The sequence below is a fragment of the Sipha flava genome, unplaced genomic scaffold, assembly GCF_003268045.1.
Source record: "Sipha flava isolate LNK unplaced genomic scaffold, YSA_version1 277_pilon_pilon, whole genome shotgun sequence".
Lineage (NCBI taxonomy): Eukaryota > Metazoa > Arthropoda > Insecta > Hemiptera > Aphididae > Sipha > Sipha flava.
The window spans coordinates 405,302-431,994 of NW_020272943.1; the positions used below are offsets into that span (position 1 = coordinate 405,302).

Genomic DNA, 26,693 nt, shown 5'->3' on the forward strand with positions numbered 1-26,693 from the left:
AATTTTCTGGTGAATTTTTCTCAAAAAATTTCACTTTTAATTTTTTAGATACTGCTTTTTTTCTTTCCCGTGAACTTATAGCAACATTCTGAACTGTTAGAATTAAACGTAAAACATATCGTTGATAATACAACTTTTGTCCGTTGCATAACATTTTCAAATGTTTAATGTTTTTGCTGTCAATACCGGAGGCAATTCGTTATTAATTTTTTATTTTTAATAGTAATAACAATCTCAACGAACATGTTATACATTCTTACACATGGGTTAAAACTGAAAACTTGTACTAACGTTTATCAAGTCGAAGCGTTTGTAATAAAGCAAAAAAATCGCGAAGACCATGGTGATTAAATATTTGTTCATTTACCTCGATGAATAGTTAACTTCTAAAGTATTCTTATATTATGTTCAGAGAAAAACAGGTTAAGTATTTTTGATGGTTCTAAGTTGTTTTTGTATAGACACGTGTCACAGTGGTCGAAAAACTAAAAAGGGTGGTCAAAAATAAATAACTGAAACTATGATATTTATATATATATATATACAATTATCATTGAAATACATTTTTATTGATATGAAATATATTAAAATTTGTTTTAGTTATTATTTTTTATTCTGAAATGTGTTTTGGTTTTCCATCACTGCAATAATTGTTTATACTTTGTAAATTCTGATGTACCGTCAAAGTCCCATTTGCAATGAAGTGTGCTTATATTTTGTAGTGGCTTTGGGAGGCTTTGAAGGATTCTTTTAGAATTATGATTTAAAAGAGATTGCAATTGTACCTAAAAGCATTAAATAATATTGTAACGTACCTAATTTGAAAATCATAATTAAACTTCAATATTTATATTTTTAAGCAAAAAATTATGTTGCTAACCTCACATTTCTGTTCTTCGATTGTAATTTGTTTAGGATATGCATTAACCTTCTCAACAAGAAGCTGATCATATGAAGGATATAAATCATGATTATGTTTTTTAGCATTTTTACGGAGCATACTGTATTGAAATTTCGATAACGAACATGCAATAATTAAAGACAGAGCAACTTCCGGACTCATCATAGACGGCTTTAATGTATTTTTATTTTCCTTCCACATACCACGAATCTTTTTTCCTCTTGTTGGAGTAGAGTTTGTTGCTTCTTTTATCAATTTTGCTGTATATTCATTTCCTATTTTCCTAAATGCATATGAAGTTGTCTCACTACGTTCACTTAAACTTGATGAGTTGTATAGAAGTTGACATTATTGTCGTTTTGAACGCACACTACTTTCGTTGAATGTTTTAGTTGGGCGACCACGGCCTAAAGATTCAGAACTATTTATATCTGTTAAATTAATGTGTCTGTATACAGACATTGGAAAATTAATAATAAAACAAAGCCACTCCCGATTTTCTTTTTGAAATCTTTCATTTTTTCGATTACTACTCTTCCATTTTATAAAATATCTATAATTATATACAATTTACCTATCATTAGCACTTCTATAAAATAGAATAAATATATAAATATATATAAATAAACAAACACATGAATACCTATTAAAAAATGAAGTAGTCAAACATCTCGTAATTTCTTTAATAACATTTTGTACGTCATTATCATCTTTGTTGATTTTTAAAGCATTTAAAACATAATTCAAGGCAACACTTTTTTTCTCCTGGATAGTATGTGTAGTACTATTTGTGAGAATACGTTCATGAAGATTTCCACGTATAATTTTATTTAATAAAGCCATGATTAAAAATAAATGTATTGTTTCACTATAAAGAAAGATAATACCAAAAATGGTATACACATAATTTCAATCACCGGTTAAAAAAAAATAGCGCAAATATGCGCAGCTAATTTTTATTTAGTATTGTTCACTGGACTTTTCTCAACGAACTGATATAATTTTCATCGTGTAACACGATGAATAAATATAATATACTAAATATCTACGTTTTTATTGACATATAAGTTTAATTTAGATTTATCAATAATATTTTATCAAATATATGATACACATGTACCTTTATCTTTAATTATATATATATACATATATATCTCATAATGTACTCATATATCACATTTTATAAGTACCGACGTTAATTACTTAATTTAATACCATATTTAAAAGAGAATTTATCTTAATATTTCGACAATTCACAGTACATCGATATTTTATCAACATTATAGTTATGCTATACATAGCATTTTATGTACTTAAATTTGTGTTTTGTCAAAGAAAAAACATTTTTAAATACGATAGGATATGTACAAACATTCTATTTTTTGAAAATTAAAATTTTCTAGTATTTAAAATAATGATTTTTGGCCACCTATTTTAGATTTTAGTTTTTCGACCACTGTACGTGTGACGTAACAATAACAAACAATAATAAGACTAGTTTTATTCGAATTTCATTCAGGTAAAAAGTATGTAAAGTACGATTATTATTTAAAAGACAACACGCATAATGATCTAATTGCGCAAACAATGTAATACACACACACACACACACACACACACACACACATATATATATTTCCTCTTTGAAAATATTTCCTGCACCACACACTATACCGAATCAAATATAAATATTCTACATCGCCGGCAGACCTCTGCAGCTAAGCCATGAATTTTCAGAACATTTACCGAGAAAATAAATCCGTCTTACCGAGCAAATAAATCCGTCTTATACGGTTCAGAGGGTAATTTGATCGTATCCATAAATGCCAGACGCTGTGTTATGTTTTTTCGTTTATTCCGACACCATGTAACGTAACCGATCCGTAAACGTTCCAGATCTCAAATTTTAATAGAAATGCTAGAAATGACATTTATAACATATTTTTAACACAAGCATGTGTTTCTGGGACATGCAGGAGGTGTTCACAGCCTGTTCATCGTGGGTCCATATATACACAGTATTAAAACCCATCGAGCCTGTTGAATGTCGAAATTAACGTTGCATAATAAATGCATACCCATCGGTGTGTATTCAATGTGGAAATTAGTCCGTTCTTGAGACAACGCGCAAATATATTACATAAATGCGTATTATACGATACGGTTTCTATTAATTTAACGTTATGCGTTCTTGTTTTGTTTTAGAAGGAGATAATATCGCTGCGATTCAAAGACATGGAACTTCGTCGGGTCCGTCTTACGTGTCAATATCAAACACTGTATTTTTGACATTAATCGCATTACAGAGGATCGTGAAATTCGTCTGAGTTGGCTATTTGATAAATACACGATTTTTCACACGTATAGCTAGAAGTGTATGAATAATCATGTACTAACAAGTGAGTATAAATATAATACTGCAATCATTTCCATTTGAATGGGTTCCGTTTTTCAATTTTATTTTCAATCTTTTATTTTTATTTATGTATTTTTACATCACAACTAAAACAACGCTTGACAAAATAATAACGTTGTGTATCACGCTTCAAGAAAATACTATTGAACGACGACAGTAGATTTGATTATTTTTGTTTCTATTCGACGTGTAAGGCCTTCGCGGTATACGAAAAAAAATACGATCAAATGTACTACTGTGCATCAATAAATTTCATTCCTTGCATCTACTCGCGGAAAATCCGTCCCCGGGGTCTTAGAAATTCCAATAGGTACGCCGGGGTGCGTATCGTTTTACCGATAGACGCACGGCCACATGCTCGGTACATTCCTAGGACACGTTTGCGACAAACACGGCACTAGAACGTTATTGGTCTTGCAAATTCGCCTCTGGACGTCGCGTCGTGTTACAACGGTCAATGCCGTATATTTTGTTTACAAAATCTTTAACATCTTTCGTATTAACTAAAGCGATCGTTGAAAAATAATATCTAACAAGCATATTATTTTTAAATTAAAAATTCATATGGGCGGTATTTTGAAGTATCGCCCCGGGCGCAATATTCGGTTGCTACGGCACTGGTTACAGTAAAGTCGTACTCGCCGGGAAATTGAATCCAAATATTACCGATCTGCGGTCGGCAGCCACAGCGGTGTATTGAATTTGAATCGGCACGCGCGAGGTCTGAATCCGGGCACGATGCACGTTATTAGTCGACAGCAATAACACTGCCGCGACCACAACTGTTGTGATGTAAATCGCTCGGAGTAGGTGCGCACCGCTAGTTTGACGTACGCGGAGGGCCGTTAGGAAATGTTTCGCCTGACATTAGACGACCGATTGCCAGTCACGTGCGAAACGTTCAAAGGCATCGAAAAAAATTAAAAATTGTAACGTACCGAAGACGGTGGTCAACATAGTTAATTGTTAAAATTTAAAAACGCGGTGCACACGCAAATAATTACTGTACTGTTATCACGTATACATCAGTCCGAATACTTTGTGAATGTGTACATTGGACCCAGGCTACGTCAAATTATTAATCTAAGATCCGAATATTTCGACATCATCGTCGAGCCAGATGTAGCGTGGAAAAACACTCATCGCTTGGCAGTTTGTTCCGATTAGAATAGTGCATTGCTTGTTTTATAAGTACACGTTTTGGTAAATGCATGATTTCAGGTGGAAGACGTGTAGTCTGTTAGAAAATATCACATTTATTAGGTTCCCGAGTGTTTGAAATTTAATTAGTTTTATTTTCTATTTCTTAAACACGTTTAATTTGTAACACCAATTTTTGTCAAAAACCAAATATTTTATTGAAATATAGATCTGAGAGCTAAAAAATATTTAAATAATAATAATATGAACATTAAAAATACCACGATATTGCATATTCACTATGATCGACAGAAACTAAAATATTGCTTTTAACTAATCGCTCTATTTCGGATTCAACTTTGCCTTTTAATGCTAGAAGGATAGACCTAGGCTTGTAAAATTTAGGAACCTGGCTTTAATATTTAAAGAAATTTCGTATTTGTTAAAAGTACCTATTTCTTTAAATACATTGTTATATTTGCTTATAATACTATCGACACGTCATTTTCAATATTAAGCAAATTAAAACATTTTACATTTTTTATGTCATTTCGATCGATTAGTAGAGGACCACCGTTGTCGATTACATAAAGACACATATTGCATTTTTTGCTTTGATATTTCGAATCGACAAATATTTTTCCTACAGGTCGAATATCATTACCGACATAATCGGATAACGAAATATCATTTTTTTTTTTTTTTTTAATTCGATGTGACTAAACAGTTTATAATACAATCTTTTTGAAATTACGCTGTGTTGTGAACCAGTGTAAATTTTGAAATTTACGTTATTGTTTTCTACGATTAAATTATTGTGAATGGTTTCAAAGCTCTATTTTGAGAACTTTGATCAATTATAGAAAAAAAAAGTATTAGAAAGATCATAACTAACTGTTTCATCATCATCATCATCGTTATTGGACAGAAATTTATTTTGTGTTTTATTATTTTTTTCACCGAAATTGTAACATTGGTAGTCCTTGTCTCTGCAGTATTTTTGAAGATGATTGGAACGGCCACAAACTCCGCATTTGATTTTTGACACCTTATATACGTTGAAACCCTGCCTTGCTTGACCAGGTCCATCACTTTTTTTTTGGTATTTTAAATCTATGCATTTTTCGTTTTTCCAACCACTTTTGTCTTTCATTGCTGCTTCTTTGGTTGTTGAAATTTCAAGTATACTTGAATATGGTATTCAAACTTTTGAAGCATCCTCTTCTAAGAGACGATCTTGGAATGGTCCTGAGCCCAGGACGACAGCAAATATGTCTCAGATAACTGTTGTTAGTTCCGACGAAAAACCACATTTTGATGCCAGATTTTTAACACGAGCACCCCATTGGCACACAGATTCGTCTTGCCTCTTTGTAGCCTGATAAAAGTTATACCTGGCTGCAAAATACGACTTAATTGGTTTGAAATACTTGTTCAAACTTTTCATTAGAGTATCGTACTTAACATTATTAGGCGTGGTGGGAACACATATACTAAAAAGTACTTTATGATTTTTTGGCTCTTTTTTTGAATATTATTTTCAATTGAATTAGCCAAGAAAAAATTTGTATATAAATTTGTAATATCTTATGATCGGTTCTTATCTCAATTAACTATTGATAATTGTTTGAATCAAATCTTGACAAAATATTAATATTATGTTTTTTACACAATTTTTGAAATCATATGGTACAATTAATACAAGTCCGTTGAGATAACTCATAAATTACTGCTCGATGTCATAAATTTTTAATGTATGATTTATGTTGTACACAATTTGAATTAACGTGCATAACAGTCATATAAGATTGTTTCATAAGATTATGAATTCGTTTTTCACTCAGGTTTCATTAAAACGTTTTTAATGCTATTATGACGTTAAAATATTTAACCAATTTCACTATTTTCTAACGCTGTCGCATATAATACTAGGTAAAGTTTTGAATCGAAGTCTATAAATTAATTATATTTTCGTTGTAGAATAAACATAAATTTGATATAATTTTGATTCACATTCATGGATTTTTATGAATCGCGAATAATGTAAAAGATAAATTTACGGGTTTTCGCACGCTACAAAATAAATCTGAATAATCACGTCTCAATCACGTATTAATAGAAATACGCACATTAATAATTATTGTTTGTCAACAGTAAGTAAGATATTGAAAATTCACATCAAAACACGTCCATGATTATTATTCGATTAATATTTAATCGGAAACAACGATATAATCTGCACGTGTAGATGTTATAAATTGTTGAATCGTTTGGCTCATCATCGGGTACACACAAAAAATTATTAAATTCCAAATACGTAATAAGTAATTAATGTATTAGTAAGTGTACTTTAATATTTAAGTATATATTTTATACTTCTTTAACTAAATTATTTAATCCATTCCTGTCGTGATAAAATATTTAATACATTTGTAATGAATACTTATTTAATTATTATATCATACTCGACTACAATAGCTTTTATCAACTTTGATCAATGCATGCGTTATATTAGTGGTACACGATAAATTTGACATATTTGATTACTATTGTATTAAAAATCACAATACTAAAAGTTCAAATATCAATGTGATTTCTTAAGCCAAGTTCCTAAGGCTACTAACAAGATGTTAACTGACAATATTTTAACAGAGTAATTCTAAACGTTATACGACCCCTTGTGAACATTGCAAATTGCATGGAATACTATTTTCGTTCTATTATTTTCTCGTGTTAACAACTTTTAATATTTATTATACTATATACATAATATAGTTTAAGAGAAATAAAAATAAAATTGTTCAATAATAACTCACGGGTTACGAGGAACAACCCGTTAAATCATGACGAATAGCAATAATTCCCATTATACATTAGAACTGAAACGTTCAGATTGTTCAAGGTCATTAGTTATTTTGTAAAATAACACCATTCGACACTATGACTGTTAAATTAAATATTCATATGCGTATCTTTCAAAATATTAGTTTATATCTTTAGATAATTGTATTCATTGTAAGCACAGTCGTGTTGGGTGTATCTGGACACTACCCAAAATAATTATTATATTCTATAGTTGCTATGGTCAACATAAACATGTGATAAGTATGTATATACCGATAGTAAATAATACATTTATATTGTTATTATTTTTGCTCTGTCCATTGTATTCTGTTGTAATACGAGTAGTTCTACTAAGAACTACTATTACTATGAAGAACGAGTAAGAAAATGATCAACAAAATAGGTACATACTTTTTTTGGTAGATTATGATGTTTAACTAATTGATATTATTATGAAAACTGATTTAAAGACAGTGTATAAAATCGATTATTATATTGTATTATTTAGTACTGAAAGGTAATAAAAGTTGATAGAGGCAAATTGGTCGCTTCCTATTCACCTAATTAATTCATTTTTTTTGGACATGCCCAGAACTTAAAATCCGCATACTCTTATAACCGTAAGCGGTTAATAACCATTTTACTGTGGAAGTGGTCACTCAATTATCTTTCACGAAACGCGTTCAACTCGAAATGAAATAATCAACTCAAATTGGTGTGTGATTAAAAATATCAAATATTCCTTCTTTTCAAGAAATCTAAATGTTGAGTTATCAAATTGAAATACGACGATAGTCATCATTACGATAATTTTACAAAAATATTCTTTGATTTCGTTAATTTTTTTTTTTGCAATACCACTGGGATATATGGTTTATTTTTTTGTAGTATATTATACTTCGATAGTATTCTACTGTGATTTTTTTTTTTTTAATTTTTCAGTTAAGTGGGTAGGAAAATCATGATAAAAAAATACTATACTTTTATACTTACAAACAGATACGCTAGAAAAAATCATGGAAACATGCCAAATAATTTTTCCAGTGTAAAATATCTCTATACCATTTTATGATTGTATATATATTTGGTCCAAACTACGACAAAAACTAATCGATTAAAGTTACTATAAGGGGACGGGCACCATGTGGAGAAGACCGTAATATTAAATTTCAAATTCAATTTATTATTTTTCATAACAATTCGATGTTTGATATTTTTATTTTTAATTCCGCTGGACAACATCGGGGTAACATTATACTACAATGATTGTTGAAACAAATCACGAGACTACATTGGGTGTGCTTCAGATACATTTTTATTTTGTTTTACTTTAACTATTAATCTTATGATTTTGTAAGTTGAAATGTTTTTAATAAAATATAGTTGTTATATTATATACCGAGTGGGAAACGAAATAAGGTAATAAAAACACAATAATATACAATAATGCATTACCTGTAATGACAATAACCGGTTCATAAGGCAGCAGTAATATTTTTTCGAAACAATTCCTAATTTATCAACAACCGTGCAAAAAAAAAAAAAATAAATAAAAAAATTAAATATTACATTTTTTTTATACATAATCGATTTTTATACATCGTAGACTTTATGTTATACTGATAAGTAAAACAAAAAAAAGTATACTGCTAAAGATATAGTTACTTGTTAAAAAAATATCTTTATGAACTATTCAAACCGTAAAACGATAATATTAAATATGGTAATTTCTGCAGAACATAAACCATTCTCGATCGTTGAGTAGATTACGTTTTAGAATCTTCTTGAGATTATCATATCTTATTTTATGGTACAATAATTGATAGTATCTATAAAAAATAGATCAATTTATGCTGACATACTTTCGACATCGAACTCGCAGTAAAATTATAGAATTATTGAAATAAAATATTTCGAATAACCATAATAATGGAGTGACTATAACGAAGCGTAAACTATTTTCACGTTATTGTCTCAATGCGCAAAATTTGTCATGTTACCACGTGATTCCCACTAGCGAATTTGATAAATGTTACAAAATCGAACTTTGATGTACTTACTTTTATTTTCGTCTAACATAGACGAAATATAACGAAGAGGTAATAAAGTTCGTACTTGGGCGATACCGGTTATAAGCACCTATTGGTATTGTGATTTAGTAGCATTACGGAATAAGTATAATAATATTGCCGTTTTGTAAACTAATTTTTACCGAGAAGTCTATCGTGTATTTCGTAATAACAATCTCAAAATACTCGTGTGAATACAAATATATTTATCTTTTGTGTCTACATAATATCATCAACACATCTTACGATTAAATTATTAGATATGTATATATATGAGTATTACGATACATATATACATTATAGACCATATTAATATTTGGCTAATGTGTAATTTTCTTGAAATACCAAAATATCAATAAAAAAAAAAATAAAATAAGACACAAATAGTTGTTATTTATCATTCTTAATATATAAACATAGGTATCACATCTAACGGGGAGATTTCTTACCACCTTTGAATTAATTAATTTTCATTTAATTTTTTTTATCAATATCCAGATAGATTTGATATTTTTTATGCTTATACATGAAAAATTACACATTAGCCTACATGCATGGATAATACTGATATTAGCCGACTTGAGTTGAAATTAGTCAAATGTGAATATTACCCATAATATATATATATTACATATCTTCATCATGAAAAGAGTATGTTATATTTGACCCTCGTTGTTTCGTCAATATAATAATGAGACGCACATATAAAACGGAACGTCCGAGGTGACGTTCCGGATCGTAAAATAATATGAATGCACGTAGTTATAAGTAATCACATTCCTCTATTTTGGTACAGTAAAACCTCGATAAGACGAAATCGCTTGGGACCATGATATTTTTCCGTGTTAACAGGATTTCCGTCTTAACGGGGTTAATTAATTGTATGTAATTTGAAACGGGAAAATGTTCCGTTATACCGAGGTTTCTGTCTTACCAAAGTTCCGTCTTATCGAGGTTTTACTGTATAATACATAAATAAACATACAATATAAAAGGCTTAGTAAAGCAACGGCGTGTTCCGATCAAACTTGAGAAAAGTGGGTCGGAACAGTCGGTGGTGCTTGTGAGTGTTAGCTGGGCTGAGGCCGAGCCCTAATATTACAATATCGGGTGTGTCATGCGTTATATACAGTTATGGGTCTGGGGATTGACAATCACTGATACAGACTTAATTAAGCGGTACCCTAGCATCAAAGTGAATCCGGGGAGTATTTTGGGAGTGCTGAAAAGTGCTGTTTTGGTGACGACAAGTTGTGGCCGAGTGTTGGTCTGATCGTCGTGGGTGCTGGAATAATTCCTCTGGATCCGTTCAGTCGGATGGCTGGCAGTATTTCCAGGTGTCCTGGTGTTCACTGGCCGGTGGTAGTCCGTGCCACACTGGGTGGGTAGTGGCTGGGCTTCCCGGGTCTTCGATCGTCAACTCCTTACTTAACTCCGCGTTCTGGCTTCGGATCAGGCACCGTCCTTTGTCTGTCGACCGATGAGTCCGGGACTGTCCGTAGGTCGAAGGATCGTTTGATGTCGCACCGAGAGGGTACGTAGGTCGCCGGGTATTGTCGACCGTGATTGCACTTCGAGAACGTTCGTTAAATAGTGTTATTTAGTAATCGATTAGCCCTGAGAGGTGTAATCCGGAAGATGACACCATGCGGTGTAACGTTAATGCAATATACCGACACGAGTGATCGCGGTGGCAGGCCGTGCAAGTTCGTTGTAGTCGACGTGTGGTGTCGACGTGGGCACTATCTGCTTCCGTTATGGATGATGCTTGTAATCGTATCGACGATGTGTTAGGCTTTCAACTACGGTGGCTGTTCTGGGCCTCTGATTGGTTGCACAGGACCACTTGTCGCGACTGCTGGTATCTTCGTAAGTCTTCCTTCTCAAAATTAAATTTATAATGTATAAACACACATATATATATATATATATTATATAATATATAATTTAGAATTTAGTGGTATCCCTGGGTAAGTGTTTTCCTCCTCTATCCATTGATATCACCCCTTCACTGTAAATTGTAATTTGGTGTTGTTTTCTAGTGTTTTTCTAATAACGGCCTGTGATTGGTCGATATTTGTTCTTGTTGTTTGTTGGTCTTGACAAAGACCGTTTTACATGTGTGTGTGTGTCAAGTGTTCCGTAACATACATCAATTAAAATTATTAATTATATATATATATATTGAACCACGTGTTTTACAATAAAACTGAATCGATACAATCAGTTGTCAGTCACAAAAATAAAACAATGTTTGAATATTATGTGGCATTTTATTTAATAAGATTAATATTCCTGCACAAAATGGAATTTTATATAAGTTCTATTGAGAATTTTCCATAACTATATTTATTTATTTTAAAAAATGAAGCATTTTCTGCATAAAACAAGTTTTAAACACTTAAAACTCGAAAAATTGCCAACAATTTAATAAACTGAGTTTTTTCCTCATAATAATTTCTCAAATCCAATGATTTATTAGTATACCTCTAAAAATGTATAGAAATAATTTATAATATAGCCGTCCGCTACGATAAGCAAATTGAAAACAATGTTCGATAACATTAATTTTTTTTGGTTTTTTACATTTTATGGTTACCTATTTTATTTTCATTTATTAATACATAATATACTAGGAAAAGCTGCACTTATAGTAGGGGCAACATATTTTGACAAACAACTATAATGTGATGAGCAATTATGTGGTAAAAGTACATTCGAAAGATAACGTATTTTTCATATATCAATAAATTATTATTAAATAGTATTAATATATATATATATATATATATATATATATATAGTCTTATTATTAAATATTTACATATATTATGCAATTGCGTACATTTTAATGAATTTTTACAAGAATTAAAAAAACACACATTTTATTTTAATATTATTTTTTTCTATAATATACCGTGGTTACTTAAAGTTAATTTTTGATTGAAATATTATGATGTCTATTATATATTTTAAAAAATATGAAACATCAAGATAAATATTTACAACATTTCGTACATTTTTTATTTTGATAATAATATTATAATCCAACGTTATTTACTTGGTTGATTACGAATTTTTCAGTGGAAAAAAAAAACTAATGTATCAAATATTTGAACATTAGTGTTTATATCCTTTACAACGAAACTAATTAATTATTATAACAGTTCTACTCATATTGCAATTTCCAAAAGTTTATGTTTTTTTTTTCTTTTTCGAACCGCAATAATGGTATTAGTTAAAATATCAATCTTAATTTTAATCGAATTTTAGTGAACAATAATATCAAATACTATGCTTTAACACACCCTATAACACACTTTCCAGCAGATAAACAATAACTGTTGTCCATAGCAGGTAAATTGAGGACAAGCCTTAGCCTATTAAAGTTGACTATATAATTTAATTGCTAAATACAGAAAGGGCACTTATTCAAATTTTGAAATTTATTAAACCAACTCTATTAAACCAAACTAACCAACTCTTTTCCTACATAGCCCTTACAAAGAGCTTATTTTAAATTGTATGCTTAGCATATACTGTTATTTGGAGTGATATATTAGACCATAATCTATAATATTTATCGATTGATATTAAAAATGATTCGAGTCAAAAACTATTTCATGATTATCAAACCTTTAAGTGGAAAAAAATATAATGATACATTTATTTCTACAATATAATTATAATAATTCATTCCTAATAAACATAAAGCGATTTATTTTGTTTTATTTATTACAAATATATTTTTATTAATTTATGTTTTATTTAGTGATATCCCAATATTTTTCGATATATGTTATGTTTGGTTTTGCGGTATTTTATTTTTTCGTTTATTGTTTTCCATTTGATTATGCTTAAAAATTGTAATTATTATTTGTCATGTATATCATAACATTATTATAACATATGGGAACCCTCCGTTAAACAACGGGATATTTTTAATTTTGTTAAATTATACTATTTCTATCTGAACATTTAAATATGAAATGAAAAACCCGTAATGGAAATACTTTATAAACACCAGACAAGTTATACATAGTTCACTTTTCAAATTTAAACAAACAAAACAACGTAGAAAACATGAATAGAAAACTTTTGATTTTTTTTAACCGATCATAAGTCCATTACGAATTCATACTAAAGTTTTCAAATATCTCTGATTTTCGAGTAAGATAAATGCTTTTAGAAAACTTGATCCTTTCTGTGCGGTGTATAATATGCAAACATAATATGCGAACTCGGTATGTTCATCTACCATCGAGAATTATACAAAATGTTACTTTCCAATTTGAATTTTAACTTTATTACGTTTCAATAATAATAGCTACGCGGTAAGTTTATAACGCTTGAAGTAGATATTGAATGAGCATTTCACGATGTCAAATTATATTTACGTATATATCAATCGACGTTAGAAAAGCAGTAGTCATTATAAATATTAAAACTTTATATTAATAATATAACACGCCTGTATATTTTGTTTGCGGCGAACACTCCAGTTATAATAAATAACAATCTATACATCGATGGCAATATCGATCACACGCGATCTGACAAATTCAAAGTCATATATCTCTCCGAAACTCTTGGTAATGATGATCGGTAGCCCTGTATCTATTATTTTCTGGTATCCACTTCATTATTGATACTATTATTCAAATACGTTTGCCGTTTTTTTTCTCTCTGAAATTCCCTTATAATGCATTATTCTCCGACGTGGTATACCAACCGAATTAATGTATTTTAGAGGGCAGCGGGAAACTGTATAACAATGTGCCTGTGCATGATCACCATGTCAATAACGACTACGTTGTTCCCAAAATGGTCTTCGTACATAATGTTTAGATTTCGTTGCGCTCATCGGTTCAACACGATACTGTACAGGGCGTAACGTGTAACGGCTGATAACTTAAAGATTTCTGTGGTCTTGTGCACTGAACGAAGTGTAGATACGATGGATTCAAATCGACGACGACGCGTAAAGCTGCAGTGTCACAGTGGCACCGACGTCGGTCGGCCGATAATTTTTGTCAGACGTTGGCCGCTCAAATTGGCCGACAGTTGTTCATTTCAATGCAATGAGTGCAGGTTATAATTTATAAAATGGATGTTCCCTCATTTTTGTGTTTGGAAAAAATTCCTGCTATTAAATATTTATTATTAAAAAAGCGAAAGTATCACACAAATGACATTTCGATAAATATCGATTCCCCCTATCTAAATATGGGAAAATATAGAGAATTCCATACATTGTTTCACCAACTATTAGAACAGCATAAAGATTTACTACTATGGTCCCATAAGCTCCTTCTTTCATGGACTAAACTTATTGATTTCTCGCAGTCCATGACGAAAATGTAATATATATAGTATAAATCATAAAATAATATTAGTGTTTGAATTGATTCAGTCAACTGAACCGGCCGGTAAAAACAAACGAAATTGAATTCTGTCCGATAGATATCCGACGTTGGTGTGATCGGCCGATGCGGTCGGAGGCACTGAGATCACTTGTATAATATTAGTGTAGTGCACGGTCGTGTTGCCAAGCCGCGCGTATTTTGATGGCTGTTGAACGTTTCCGAGTCGTTCGATTTCGCACGACCGTGGCAATAGCGCTCAGCATGTCCTGCGGATCCAATGGCATTTCCGTGAGGAGTTTTTCAAATCGAAAACGTTCGTTGGCGGTACGATGCGAACACATTGCGCTGTATCTGAAAGGGTTGAGAGAACGGCGGACGGTAAGCAATCGATGCGTACGTGACGCGCATTAGGGAGCGGACCACGTGTAGACGATGGTTGGCCCTATGTGTCGCGTTCGAGAACCGAATCGTTGACGAACCAAACCCGTTGTACGTTTACGTCAAAGTCGAGATGTGATTTTTCCCGTTATCTTCTCCCTCCCGCCGACAGGGTTCGACTGAAATCCGTTTTCGACCGAAAAATAGAGTCTGTTCGGTAGACCATGGATCGTCGTAGTAACGTTGTGTGTAACGCGTAGCAATAGGGTTGCCCAACCTTAAAACCCATTCGTTACGTTCTACGTCGGTTGTCTATTGTTATTCCCGAGGGTTGTGTTTTTATTATTATTATTTTTTTTTTTTAGTCTATTGTTGAAGTTCGAGTAATTAATCGGGTCGGGAAGATGGATTGCAAGCTGTAGGTGCTTTTGAAGCTCTTGGTGAAGTGAACAAGTTGTAAAGAAAACGAAAATGGGTAAACAGAATAAATTAAAACAAAAATATAACGAGAAACATTTGATAATTTTTAAAGACTTCCGTTCGGGAATCCCAACGTTTGTTAATAACACGTAAACGCCTGTTCTAGGGTCAAAATATTTGGGTACATTCTTCGATCTCTCATCACAACAGTGTATCTGGGTATTGTACATAATTTCCACTCGCACACCGACCTCGAGCGCTGGCGTAGACGATTGTTTTTGTATACTTTCGAACTGGTCGCGATGCCATTGTTATTTTACCGCGCGAAACATTCATTTCGATGTCACGTAATTCAACATAATAAAATATATTGATGATGTATAGTTGCACACAGAAAGTTACTACTTTGCTCAATGTTTCCCAATCGTTATGAGAACCTATTTACACCAAATTAATACCGAATGCCCATTTTGTGAAAACGCTTATGCTGAAAAATTATTTATATTTTAGTTATTTAAAATTATTCATCTTACAGTTTGAATATCTTATGTATTTTTTATGTGGAACACTGTTACAACTACACATTACAATTGAATTACAATGTAGTTATTTCGAAGGTTTTTGAACTTTAGGAGCCGAGTGAAACGTTTTTTTTTTTCATAACCTCGTCTAAGATAAAAGTTGTTTTATACTTGTTTTAATATTTTTACATTTAACAGAACCACCTTCTAAACATCGACCTACGAATCATCTGATTATCGGTTGACACGTGTAGTTTCGAGAATGGAAATTGAATACGATTCATTATACTAAATCCTGTGAACTATAGTTCCATAGTATTATGATGATATAGTTAGTCTATGTAGAAAAAAAATCACAAAGTCTGCTGAATTATGAACTGAATTGTGAACTACACGTTCATAAATGAAACAAAATTGGGTCAGATATGACTATAGTCTGGTTTAAAAAATGCTAAAATAGAATATTTTATACAAAAATGAAATGCATTGTTAAATGAATATTTTTATTTTATTATTTTGTTTTATGTCCCTTATAAAATATCCATATATTAAGCTTGGATTTTATTGATGCGGTATTGTAATGTGATTTTATTGTACGTAATATAACATTTTATAAGTTGCAATAGTAAAGAAGTGGAATAATTATCGTAAATAAATAATGCTTCCATTATTCGTATTGGTAATAAGTCGAACAATTACAATGCAATCTTATTTTTAGAAAATAATTTTTTTTATTGTTCGTTGACCGGAACATAAAATAAGTAATTTTACATCAGTAATTTTCGAGTAGGATGTAAATATAGAATGAATATTCTCAAAACATCCGGTGTATTATATATTTCATATATTTTTCGACGGGTAAAAGCCATTGTTAATATTGATGTATGATCATCCTATAATTTAACAGACTTTATAATTAATGTAACAATTTTAAGTGCATCGAGATATCGAGATAACTTTCGAAAATCTTTTCACAATTTCTGTGATTATCTTTGAACTTCTTTGAATATTTTACATAGATTGTTAAAAGAATACCGATTAATATTTTTGTGGGAAATAGAATTGTACAATTTTCATACATATTCTATGTACATGGAAACTATGTCTTATAGTCTAATTAAGAATCCACCTACTCCCTATTGATCCGTAATTAAAGTTTTCGTGAAAAATTATGTCACAATATGGTTCAATATTTTTGTGTTTTGTGAAATAAACTCTATGCAATGAAATCCGTTAAGCGATACGGAAAAAAGGTCTACGTGACATTAACTACATTATCATGCCATGTTTAAGATGAATATAAGTTGTTAAGTAGTTCGGCTGTGTGCATTCGATTGTGGTGGCGTAAGAGTCGATATGCCTTGATTGATTGCGATGTTGATAACGATTCCTAGAGCTTGGAATTGTATCTGTCTTGGGCGTATAAACAAAGTTCACTAAAAATATATTTAATACCAATACGTACTCCGAAGGATATGGATCAAATCCGAAATCAAAAAGGCGTTTATGTTTATGTAGTCATATATTATTTATAATAATATTCTTTAAACCGTCATTTTGGTTTTTCGATTTTGAAATAATATTACGAAATAAATATTTAACTATTGTGTACATTTATAAAATAATGTTTATAAATTAGCAAGTATTTTAATCCATTTATGTGCGATATAAAACTTTGGAATTCATTCAAATTAAATTAATTTGTCTGTGCGTTGCGTAAAATGATATAATCAAATCATAACTGATTGTTTTACATTTGATTTTCACTTTTAATAATACACGTTAATTATTCTAATAAGACATATTTTTTCTTTTTCCAGAAATTAACAAATAGCTGGGCAGTCATATTACTACTACTATACTAATACAATACACTGAAATTATAATTAAATATTTATGTAACTGTTCTCTTGTATTAAGTTAAGGTTTCAATTTTCATGAACATATGTAAATAAAAATAAATGTTAATTAAGTCGATATATTATAAATACCAGTTGAAATGTATTTTTTTTTCAAATATATATATGTGTGTGTGTGGGTGTGTTTACATTATTGTCGTTATGTAAATTTAAATATTTGAAATGAAATAATATTTACTAAATCTGACATTGTAGTAAAATCAAAAATGCAAAGTAAAAGATTATGATGTACCGTAACATAAACGTTATTTATAAATGTTCGCTCTGTATACCGAGTCGAATATTTTGTACCTCTATTTGTCATTATCGTACTCCTATTCTACCTTTGTACGATATTTTTAATCGTACAAAAGTATACATTAGTCAGTGTGAAGCAAAATATTGTGATTACTATCCGACCTTTGTACATTTGTTTTTAAAACACCTGTTTATAAGATATTTGATGTACCATTTTTTTTTTAATATTTATTTTATATATAAATATATTATATGTTAATAGAATTTATTAATATCTTACCATAGTTTACGCTGACCAAACTTGTCGTTACGTATACCAGAAGATCCGTCGTTATTGTTTCTCATTGTTCGAACAACATAATAACAATATTATATTTTTCACACTAATAGTGTACGAAAATAACAATGCGTACACATCAAAACTATATTTATATAATGTAATATGATCATTATTGTCTCGGTAGAAATGGACGTGGAGAAACAAACGAAAGCATTTTCGAGGTCTTACTTGTCGTCAGAATTTATCCATTTTAGAACGCCATGTTTTCGTTTACACGAAAAGTTCTTCGGGTGTTTTAGTGGCAAACATAACGCGCGCGCCATGCTTTCGTTTTTCAATGTACCTTCTACTTGCACGTACAACGTGTGCCGCGTAAATGTATTGCAACAAATTATTGTATTTAACGTGTTTTATAAATAATGTTCAGCCGACACTAAAACCATCCGCTCCGTTGATAACGCATTGTTGTAAATATCATTAGTGTTTAAAACGATAATAATAGTAATAATAATACTAATAAAAATAAAGATAATATTCAATTGTGTAATTGCAACGCTAGGATTATAAATATATAACCAGTGGTTAAAATGAAGGGAGACGGAAGAGGACGGACTTTTCCTTCTTATTTAAGGTAAGATTATATGTCCTCTTTAATTTAAATCTCCAAAGTCCGAGGAGGGGGAAGAGACCTAACGCTAAACGACGGTAATAATTATCACATAAAGTACGTAATATTATATCATATAAAATTTGTTATTGATTTATATATTTGAACAAGTAGAAGAAGAAGACTTCGAATGTAATGTCAGAAATAAATATAAGATAATATTCTCGTAATTACCGATTAATTTAACAGACGTCTAATAATTAGACATTACAATTACAATTATTGTATACACATACCCGGGCGCTCGTGTAATGAAATTAATATTTCAACACGTACATGGACCGTTCAACACATAATTTATTATTATAATAGCTGTTCCAAAACTGAAGTGATATGTGACAGACAGCAGCATTTGATGATTGCATGTTAAAAATATATGCTTTCTGTTTTTGGCGGTATGCTCATAGTATAAGCAGGTTACAATAAAATATATGTTAGGTAAGTTATAGTTAAAATACGGGTTCTTATGCTTTTTTAACTATAATAAATGCACGAAAAAAAACTTCAAAATATGTCCTAAATATTCCTATAAAAACTGATAAAATTTATTCGAAAAATGCTTAAATCCAAGGAATATTTTATTTTCTTCAAAATATTCTCCAAGTATGGTAATTATTTAATTATGTATAATATTATAAATACAATGTATATATTTTGATTTATATTGTTATTAGTTGTATTAATTGTTGTTTGCACTTATAGACATATATCTATTTACTCAGAATAGGTATCACATATCTTATGTAACAATAAAAAATTGTGTCCAGTAAAAAATTCAAGATAACATACATAAAGTTTTTTTGTATGTAAAATTAAAAAAAAATCACAACATATTTAATAAAACAACAAATTTATGTCTAGTGATCATATTGTTAAATAATTCAATAAAATAGTTATTTTTGTTTTATTTTAATCCTTTTTTTTCATATTATGTTTTTTTTTCTGTGATATCTGAGTCCAAATTTATGAATCGAAAATATATGATCTGTTCTACAGACAACAACACATATTTAAAAAAATTAAAAATAGTATAATACCCTCTAATCATCAAAATATGTTGAATTATGTAAAATAAATATTTTTTCTATAAACTCAAATGAATTACTATAATAAACTTATTTATTATAGTATATATATAATATAATTTATATATTATATATATATATAAAAATATAAAAATGAAAGTTACTCTTAAGTTGCATAAAAAAATATATATTTATTTAGTTATTAATAATACATAAACATTATTATTATTTGCATATTTGTAAATGTTTTATTGACTAACAACTGTAGGTTAGCAAGGTTAGCAAGGATAGCGATTGTTAATTTTTAATTTTGTTACAGTTATAAATGTTAAGACTGTTTTGTATATATAAATAATAAAAATTAAAAGTTAAGCTTATGAGTTATGAGTGGTATTATTTTATTACCTAACATGTGATGTGTAATATAAATTAGTTTTATTTGTATTTTTAAAGGCTAAAACAAATTAAAAATTTTAATTCATTTTTATAAACACTTTAGACCATATACTACAATTAATTTTACTGACCTGCCATATATATTGATGATAGTTTTTTTTTTTTTTTTTGAGGGGGAGGAAACTTATTTTTAGTTTTACACCCTATAAAACGTTATATAAATAAATGTGTGTAAATGAAAAAAATTATAGATATCTTGTCTTATGGACTAGGTACCTAAAAAAGTTTGATAAGATGTAGAAATTGGTAAGGGAAGGTTTCTTTGCAATTTTTGATGATTATATTCCTCCCTCGAAATTTTCACCACTTTAACTACTGTACATAACATTGGACAAACGCAAACTGCCTTGTCAATAGTACTAACCACGACGATGATTATAACCTTCTCTAGATAATGACAAGGCAATATTGTTGTTATTCGTTTCAGACCTCTCACCGACGATGAGCAATAACGTTTTCGGTGACAATTACGTTCATAGAACCGAATGTTTAGCAGTAGGTTGGGTGTAAAAAATCACCGAACCATATATCAGCTACACGCTGCAAAACCGTACGTGCATGGATTCCAGATAAGAAAGAAAATAAATCAATTAGTTGGCGACGAAAACAGTGCGTTTTCAAATATAATATTGCGAACGGCACAACATATTACCCAGTGAGTGGTGTGCAGTATTGGAGTGCACCGAATGGGTTGCACAAATAATCGTTTTTACACTCGTCTGGTCGTATACTACAAGCACCTACGTGGAACGAGATTGTCGGTTTGAGTTCCGTGTTCGTTTCGTCTATTGTAACAATCTTTGGAGCAGCAGGTATTCCGCACCGCGGTCCGAAACGTTATTTTACGCGGTCGATAGTCAATAAATTAGAGTTTGGTTTAACGTATTTTTTTTAATCTATACATTACAGGAAATACAGTGGAGTTATAACCGTCCAAATACAAATTTAAGTGTACTGTATAGCTTTTTCAATAAACATTTACATTATTCTGGTACATGTCTCGTCAAATTGTAAGGTAAATAGAAAAAAAACCTTTTGACGTAGTATATATATATGTTTTTTTTTTCATATTTAACTGTTTTTTTAAATTTCTAACGAGTGTCATTCAAAATTTTAGTTTATAAAACAAGTTACTGGTTTTTTAGAAATTTTTACTAGATTTAGTGTCGTCTACGTTTTGTCATCCAGGGACGTACACGTGCCGCGTCTCATTTACCCGCCGTCGACTGTACGCACGAATTACATGAGTGCCGCGAGATCAAAAGACTTTAAAAATCGACCGGTAGCATTATACGGTTTTAAAATACACGCAATCTCGGGCCACGATTTTTACCAAAAATTTTGTGCGCAAAAGTACTACGAGTACTTTTGATTCGGAAGCCCGTCGTGTTATCACGGTCCAAACAACGGACGATGAAAGTGGTGATGTGACGGGCGCACGGTCAATGATAATATGCAATGAGTGGTAAAAAACGCAAAAGTGAGTACAAAGCGTGAGTACAAAGGACCCTGTACCGATGTCGGATTGACAACGCGACTCCGATGACAACCGACCGAACATTGTTGCTTTATTTTTTTTCCTTTGAGCTCAATACCCATTCCAAGGAATACTCGTACACTAATAATATTGACTTGGTCTTTTGCCACGATAACAGTCGGCTGTTATGGGTAGAAACGCAATGTTTGTCCGTCCTATTTATTATTCAGACAAATATGTTATACTACTAATCGTATAAGGGTTTTTCGATATAAAAAAAAAAAAAATCTATAGTATTAAATATTCAGTTAAACCCGTGATACATCCTGTTTTTTTTTTTTTTTTAAGGGTCAGAAAATGTAATATCTATTATGATAATATTTTAAACAAAAATTTATCGTCAAACACGCCTTCAGTTTTATAACACAATACTTAATATGTATTTTGAACTGATGCAAAAATTATATAAAATTATACTTGTACAAAAATTATACTTTAATACATTTTAATAATGTTCATCGGCGTACCCATAAAACATGTTTTATCAAATCAACTTTGCAAATAACAGCATTTTTTAACCAACAGTCAATGAAATATACTCGTTCAACTTTTAAGATAACCTATGTCGATACTTAAAAGAATCGTTATTTTAATATTAATATCGTACTTGATATTTGACTTTTGTGAAATAAAAACTTTCTCGTAACAACAGCCAGGTTGCGTGTTGTAATGTGAATTAAAATATCGGTTTCCCTAATAATAATAGATATTATTATACTCGTACAAACTCAAAAGGCCAAATTAGCTTGTAACAAGCGAGCTCGGCTACATTATAATTAACGTTTGCATTTACGACGTTGGTTCGGATTAATTCGAATGGTATTATGATAATTATTATGGAACAAGGAAAAAATTGTAAGGCGGCGCATGGTGTAGGCAAATTTAATACGTGACGACGTCGGGTAACAACGATTTCGCATTACTGTAACGGCGAAGGGGCACGTGTGGCCATATTTAGAAAAAAAAAAAAAGAATGCGCCTACCTGGCTTTTGATAATATTATGCATATCATTATCATAACGTTTATTAGCGTTCTAATTCCACCGATGATAACTGAAACTACGATATTTGCTAGTGCAACGTTGTTGTAAACTGTTCTAAACGCTGCAGAAACCGTACCTTCGCGGAACCGTTGAATTTAGAATACGAATACGCCATCAGATTGTTTTCATTGGTAGCACTTGCACCAGCCACTAAACGACACTGTTATCGTTTGCATTCAAATAGACGGAATTAGACTTACATAAATAGAAAACTATCTTTTGGTAGCAGCTGTTTCAATTGCTTTCGACCGGTCTTTTGTCCAGTTGAATGCAAACGATTACGGTGACGTCCACGTTATCAATATTAACAATATATGAATAACATGTCTGTGTCTTTTACAGTCTGGGGCGGACGCAGAAAAAAATTTCGGGGGAGTTATGAAAAAATAAGAATAATTACCTTCAGGCCCGTATTTAAAAAATTATCACCCCCAGGCATATTATTTATAATTGACTACTGTCGATCGTTATCACATGACCATACAATACAAAATTTAGGGAAACCGTCAATCATAATGTACCATTATAAATAATATTATATCGATTACGTATATTTATGTATTTTTACTTACTGATAGTAAGTGACTTACAAACAAGCATTATTTTTACGAAGTATTGCCATTATGGAATTTCGAAAATTTGAGTTTTAAGTATCAATAACTTTAAGAACGTTTGGAAAATTACAAATTATTACAAATTCACTTTTCTTAGCAAAACATTTTTTCTTTTCACATTTTAATCTTATTTTGAACAATTCATTTTTTTTTTTAAGGTACATACGGTAGGATAACTACGTTTGAAATTAATCATACATTCATTTTGGGGGGGTTGAATCCCCAAAACCCCTGCGTCCGCCACTGTCTACAGTAGATATAATACTAGAGCCTAGGACGTTGATGACTCTTACGTCTTTCTTTTGACACATCATAGACGATGATTTTCTACCTTGAAATGATTGTTCAACATGACACAAGTATTACAAAAATAACTTTTGTGGTGCATTTTTAGTTTTTTACGTAATTTTTGAAATAAAGTTGAATTACCGATGTACTTGTGATACTTGAATTATAATCGTTAATTTATCACTAAATAACATTTTTTACTAACTTAAACAGTTTTATGAGAATATTTAATGTGTAAGTCATTTTAAAATAAAAAAAAAAAAATAAGAAATTAAATGTGTTTGTTACGATATAGACAAATTTTTTTTAGGACATCAACATTCGAGTAATCGTTATTACCATAGACAGATATATGGATAACATTTTATTATTAATCATGACGATAAAAATTCAAATCTTAGATACAATATAAAATGAGAAGCTGGGCTCCAAAAATTATGTTCAGCTTGTGAAGGAAACAAGATTTTACAATTTACTATTCGTTTCATAAATCGTACGAATGAAGTAGCGAGCAATTAATCAGATTTTTGTATTATTAAGATCCAGGATTAAAGTATTACTTTCTTATAATAGAATCATTTGGGACCAACAGATTTTTTTCATTATAAGGAGATTAATAATAAATCAAAATATAACGCATCATTGTAAATATATTTTAAAACCAAAATTAGTTTCAGGTACTTAAACACAAACTGAAATGTTGTTTAATTTATTTGTATTTGATTACATACATCGTATTTTATCATGTATGGACTAATACGGTTATAAAAATAATTGGCTATATTTGTTCAAAGTTTTTAATGATTATGTGCTTTCCATTTTAAACTATTTGCATTGATTCCAATATCTGAGTACTTAAAGTCCGCTACAATGAAGTTTTACTGTACAACTTATTGTATAGTTGGTTTTTTCCGTTTAACAAAAATATTTGCATTAAAGAAAGTTAAATGGAACATTTTAACACGCATTTGAAACAAGAATGTGGTTATTTTCTACCACAAAAAAAATTTGTTGTCTTATGAGGAGTGGGGAGGATGGGGATTCCGTTATAAGGAGCTTTTTTTGAATAATAATGGATACTGTATACTGAATTACGATGTACTACTCCGTCTTATCCCCAGGACTAATTAAATGGAAATTAAATAAATTATGATGACGATACACTCGTCCTTTGATATGGTTATCCGTGTGTTTAAATTTACTCATTTAATATTGCAGTCTATACGCTAGCACGTATCCGTAGTCGTTCCGCGAAATCAGGCATACAGATTCTACTTAAACATTCACTTTGGTTGCACTAGTGTTTTATCAACAAGCATGTTCTATCCACCGATACAATTAAATTGACTCGATAAACTTCACAGACTTGTCGCGTCAAACGGTATTGAACTTATTACTACAGTTATGGTAAACAGTTTGTATGTAATATCATATTATTTGTTATGATATTAACGTTAGGTTTGAGGAACTCATAACGACGAGTATTACTATAGTTCATTATTTATCATATTCGAGACTTTAGGTGAATTCAATAGCGGAAAAAAAAAATATCAAAAAATATGCATGTGAAGCCATATGTTTTTATCAAAACAACGGAGACCAGTTTTACTCACGCATTAATGTATAGTTTTAATGATATGCACAACATAGTGATTTTCATTGAGGAAACAATTATATATTTATTTTTTTAGCTATCGTCAAAAAATTGATTTAAAGACTTTTTTTTTTTCATTTTTATTTAGTTTTCTGTATAACTAACTCAACAATTATAATATTATTCAATTTTAGTGAACATATTAATGATAATTTACAGTATAATGGTTATACAATCCAATTATATTATTATTATTTTTTTATTTTTTTATTAAATTTAATTAAAATCTATACGCATCAATACATACAATAATTAATTTAGATAAAATATACTTGTATAAATATAGTGAGGGAAATATAATAGAGAGGTCACTCAATGTGAACCAACAGTTTTAATTAAATTAAAAGATTTCTTGGCCAAGAACGTTTATGACGTATCTGGGGGTTATAAGGGATTGAAAAAGAAGATAGGCGATTTATCGATGCGATGGATTAACTTAGAGTGAAAAGAGACGTAGTGAGACTTAGATAGTTGTGAGAGCGATGGAATATTTAAGTCATTGTGGAGATTATTATTTGTGATGAACGATGGAGCAGAGAAAATTTGCCGTAGACAGGTAAACTGGAAAGCCTAAATTGTTCTCATGTATGAGGTTTTGGCAGAATCCCAAATCTGGATGTCATAGGATCAAAAAAATTTGATAACTGATTTGTATATTAGTAGTTTATTACTAATTTCTGTCTTAGGTCTTAGTGGGCGGAGTAAGTTAAGTCCGGAGTTGACATTTTTTTTTTTTTTAATATGTTAGACCCATGTTAAGCATTTGTTAAATGCCAAATCAAGTTATTTTATTGACGGTGTGGTTGGAATTAGGTTGTTATTGAGTAATACAGAGGGGCAGTCCTTTTTTTGAGAGAGAACGAGATAAATAATGATTTTAATTCATTTATATTTATCTTCCAAATGTTTGACCATTAT

At 30.4% G+C, this 26,693-nt stretch overlaps 1 protein-coding gene across 1 annotated transcript in view; it reads left to right on the forward strand.

Moving 5' to 3' along the window:
- The window catches only part of LOC112685449, a 328,545-nt gene extending 310,502 nt beyond the window's left edge, over window positions 1-18,043 (forward strand). Inside the window, exons 8-9 of the mRNA XM_025557345.1 lie at window positions 3,107-3,300; window positions 17,876-18,043. Of these exons, the coding sequence (XP_025413130.1) occupies window positions 3,107-3,228 (122 nt within the window). The 3' untranslated portion in view covers window positions 3,229-3,300; window positions 17,876-18,043. The remainder of the gene's footprint in view (window positions 1-3,106; window positions 3,301-17,875) is intronic.
- The last annotated feature ends 8,650 nt before the right edge of the window (window positions 18,044-26,693 follow it).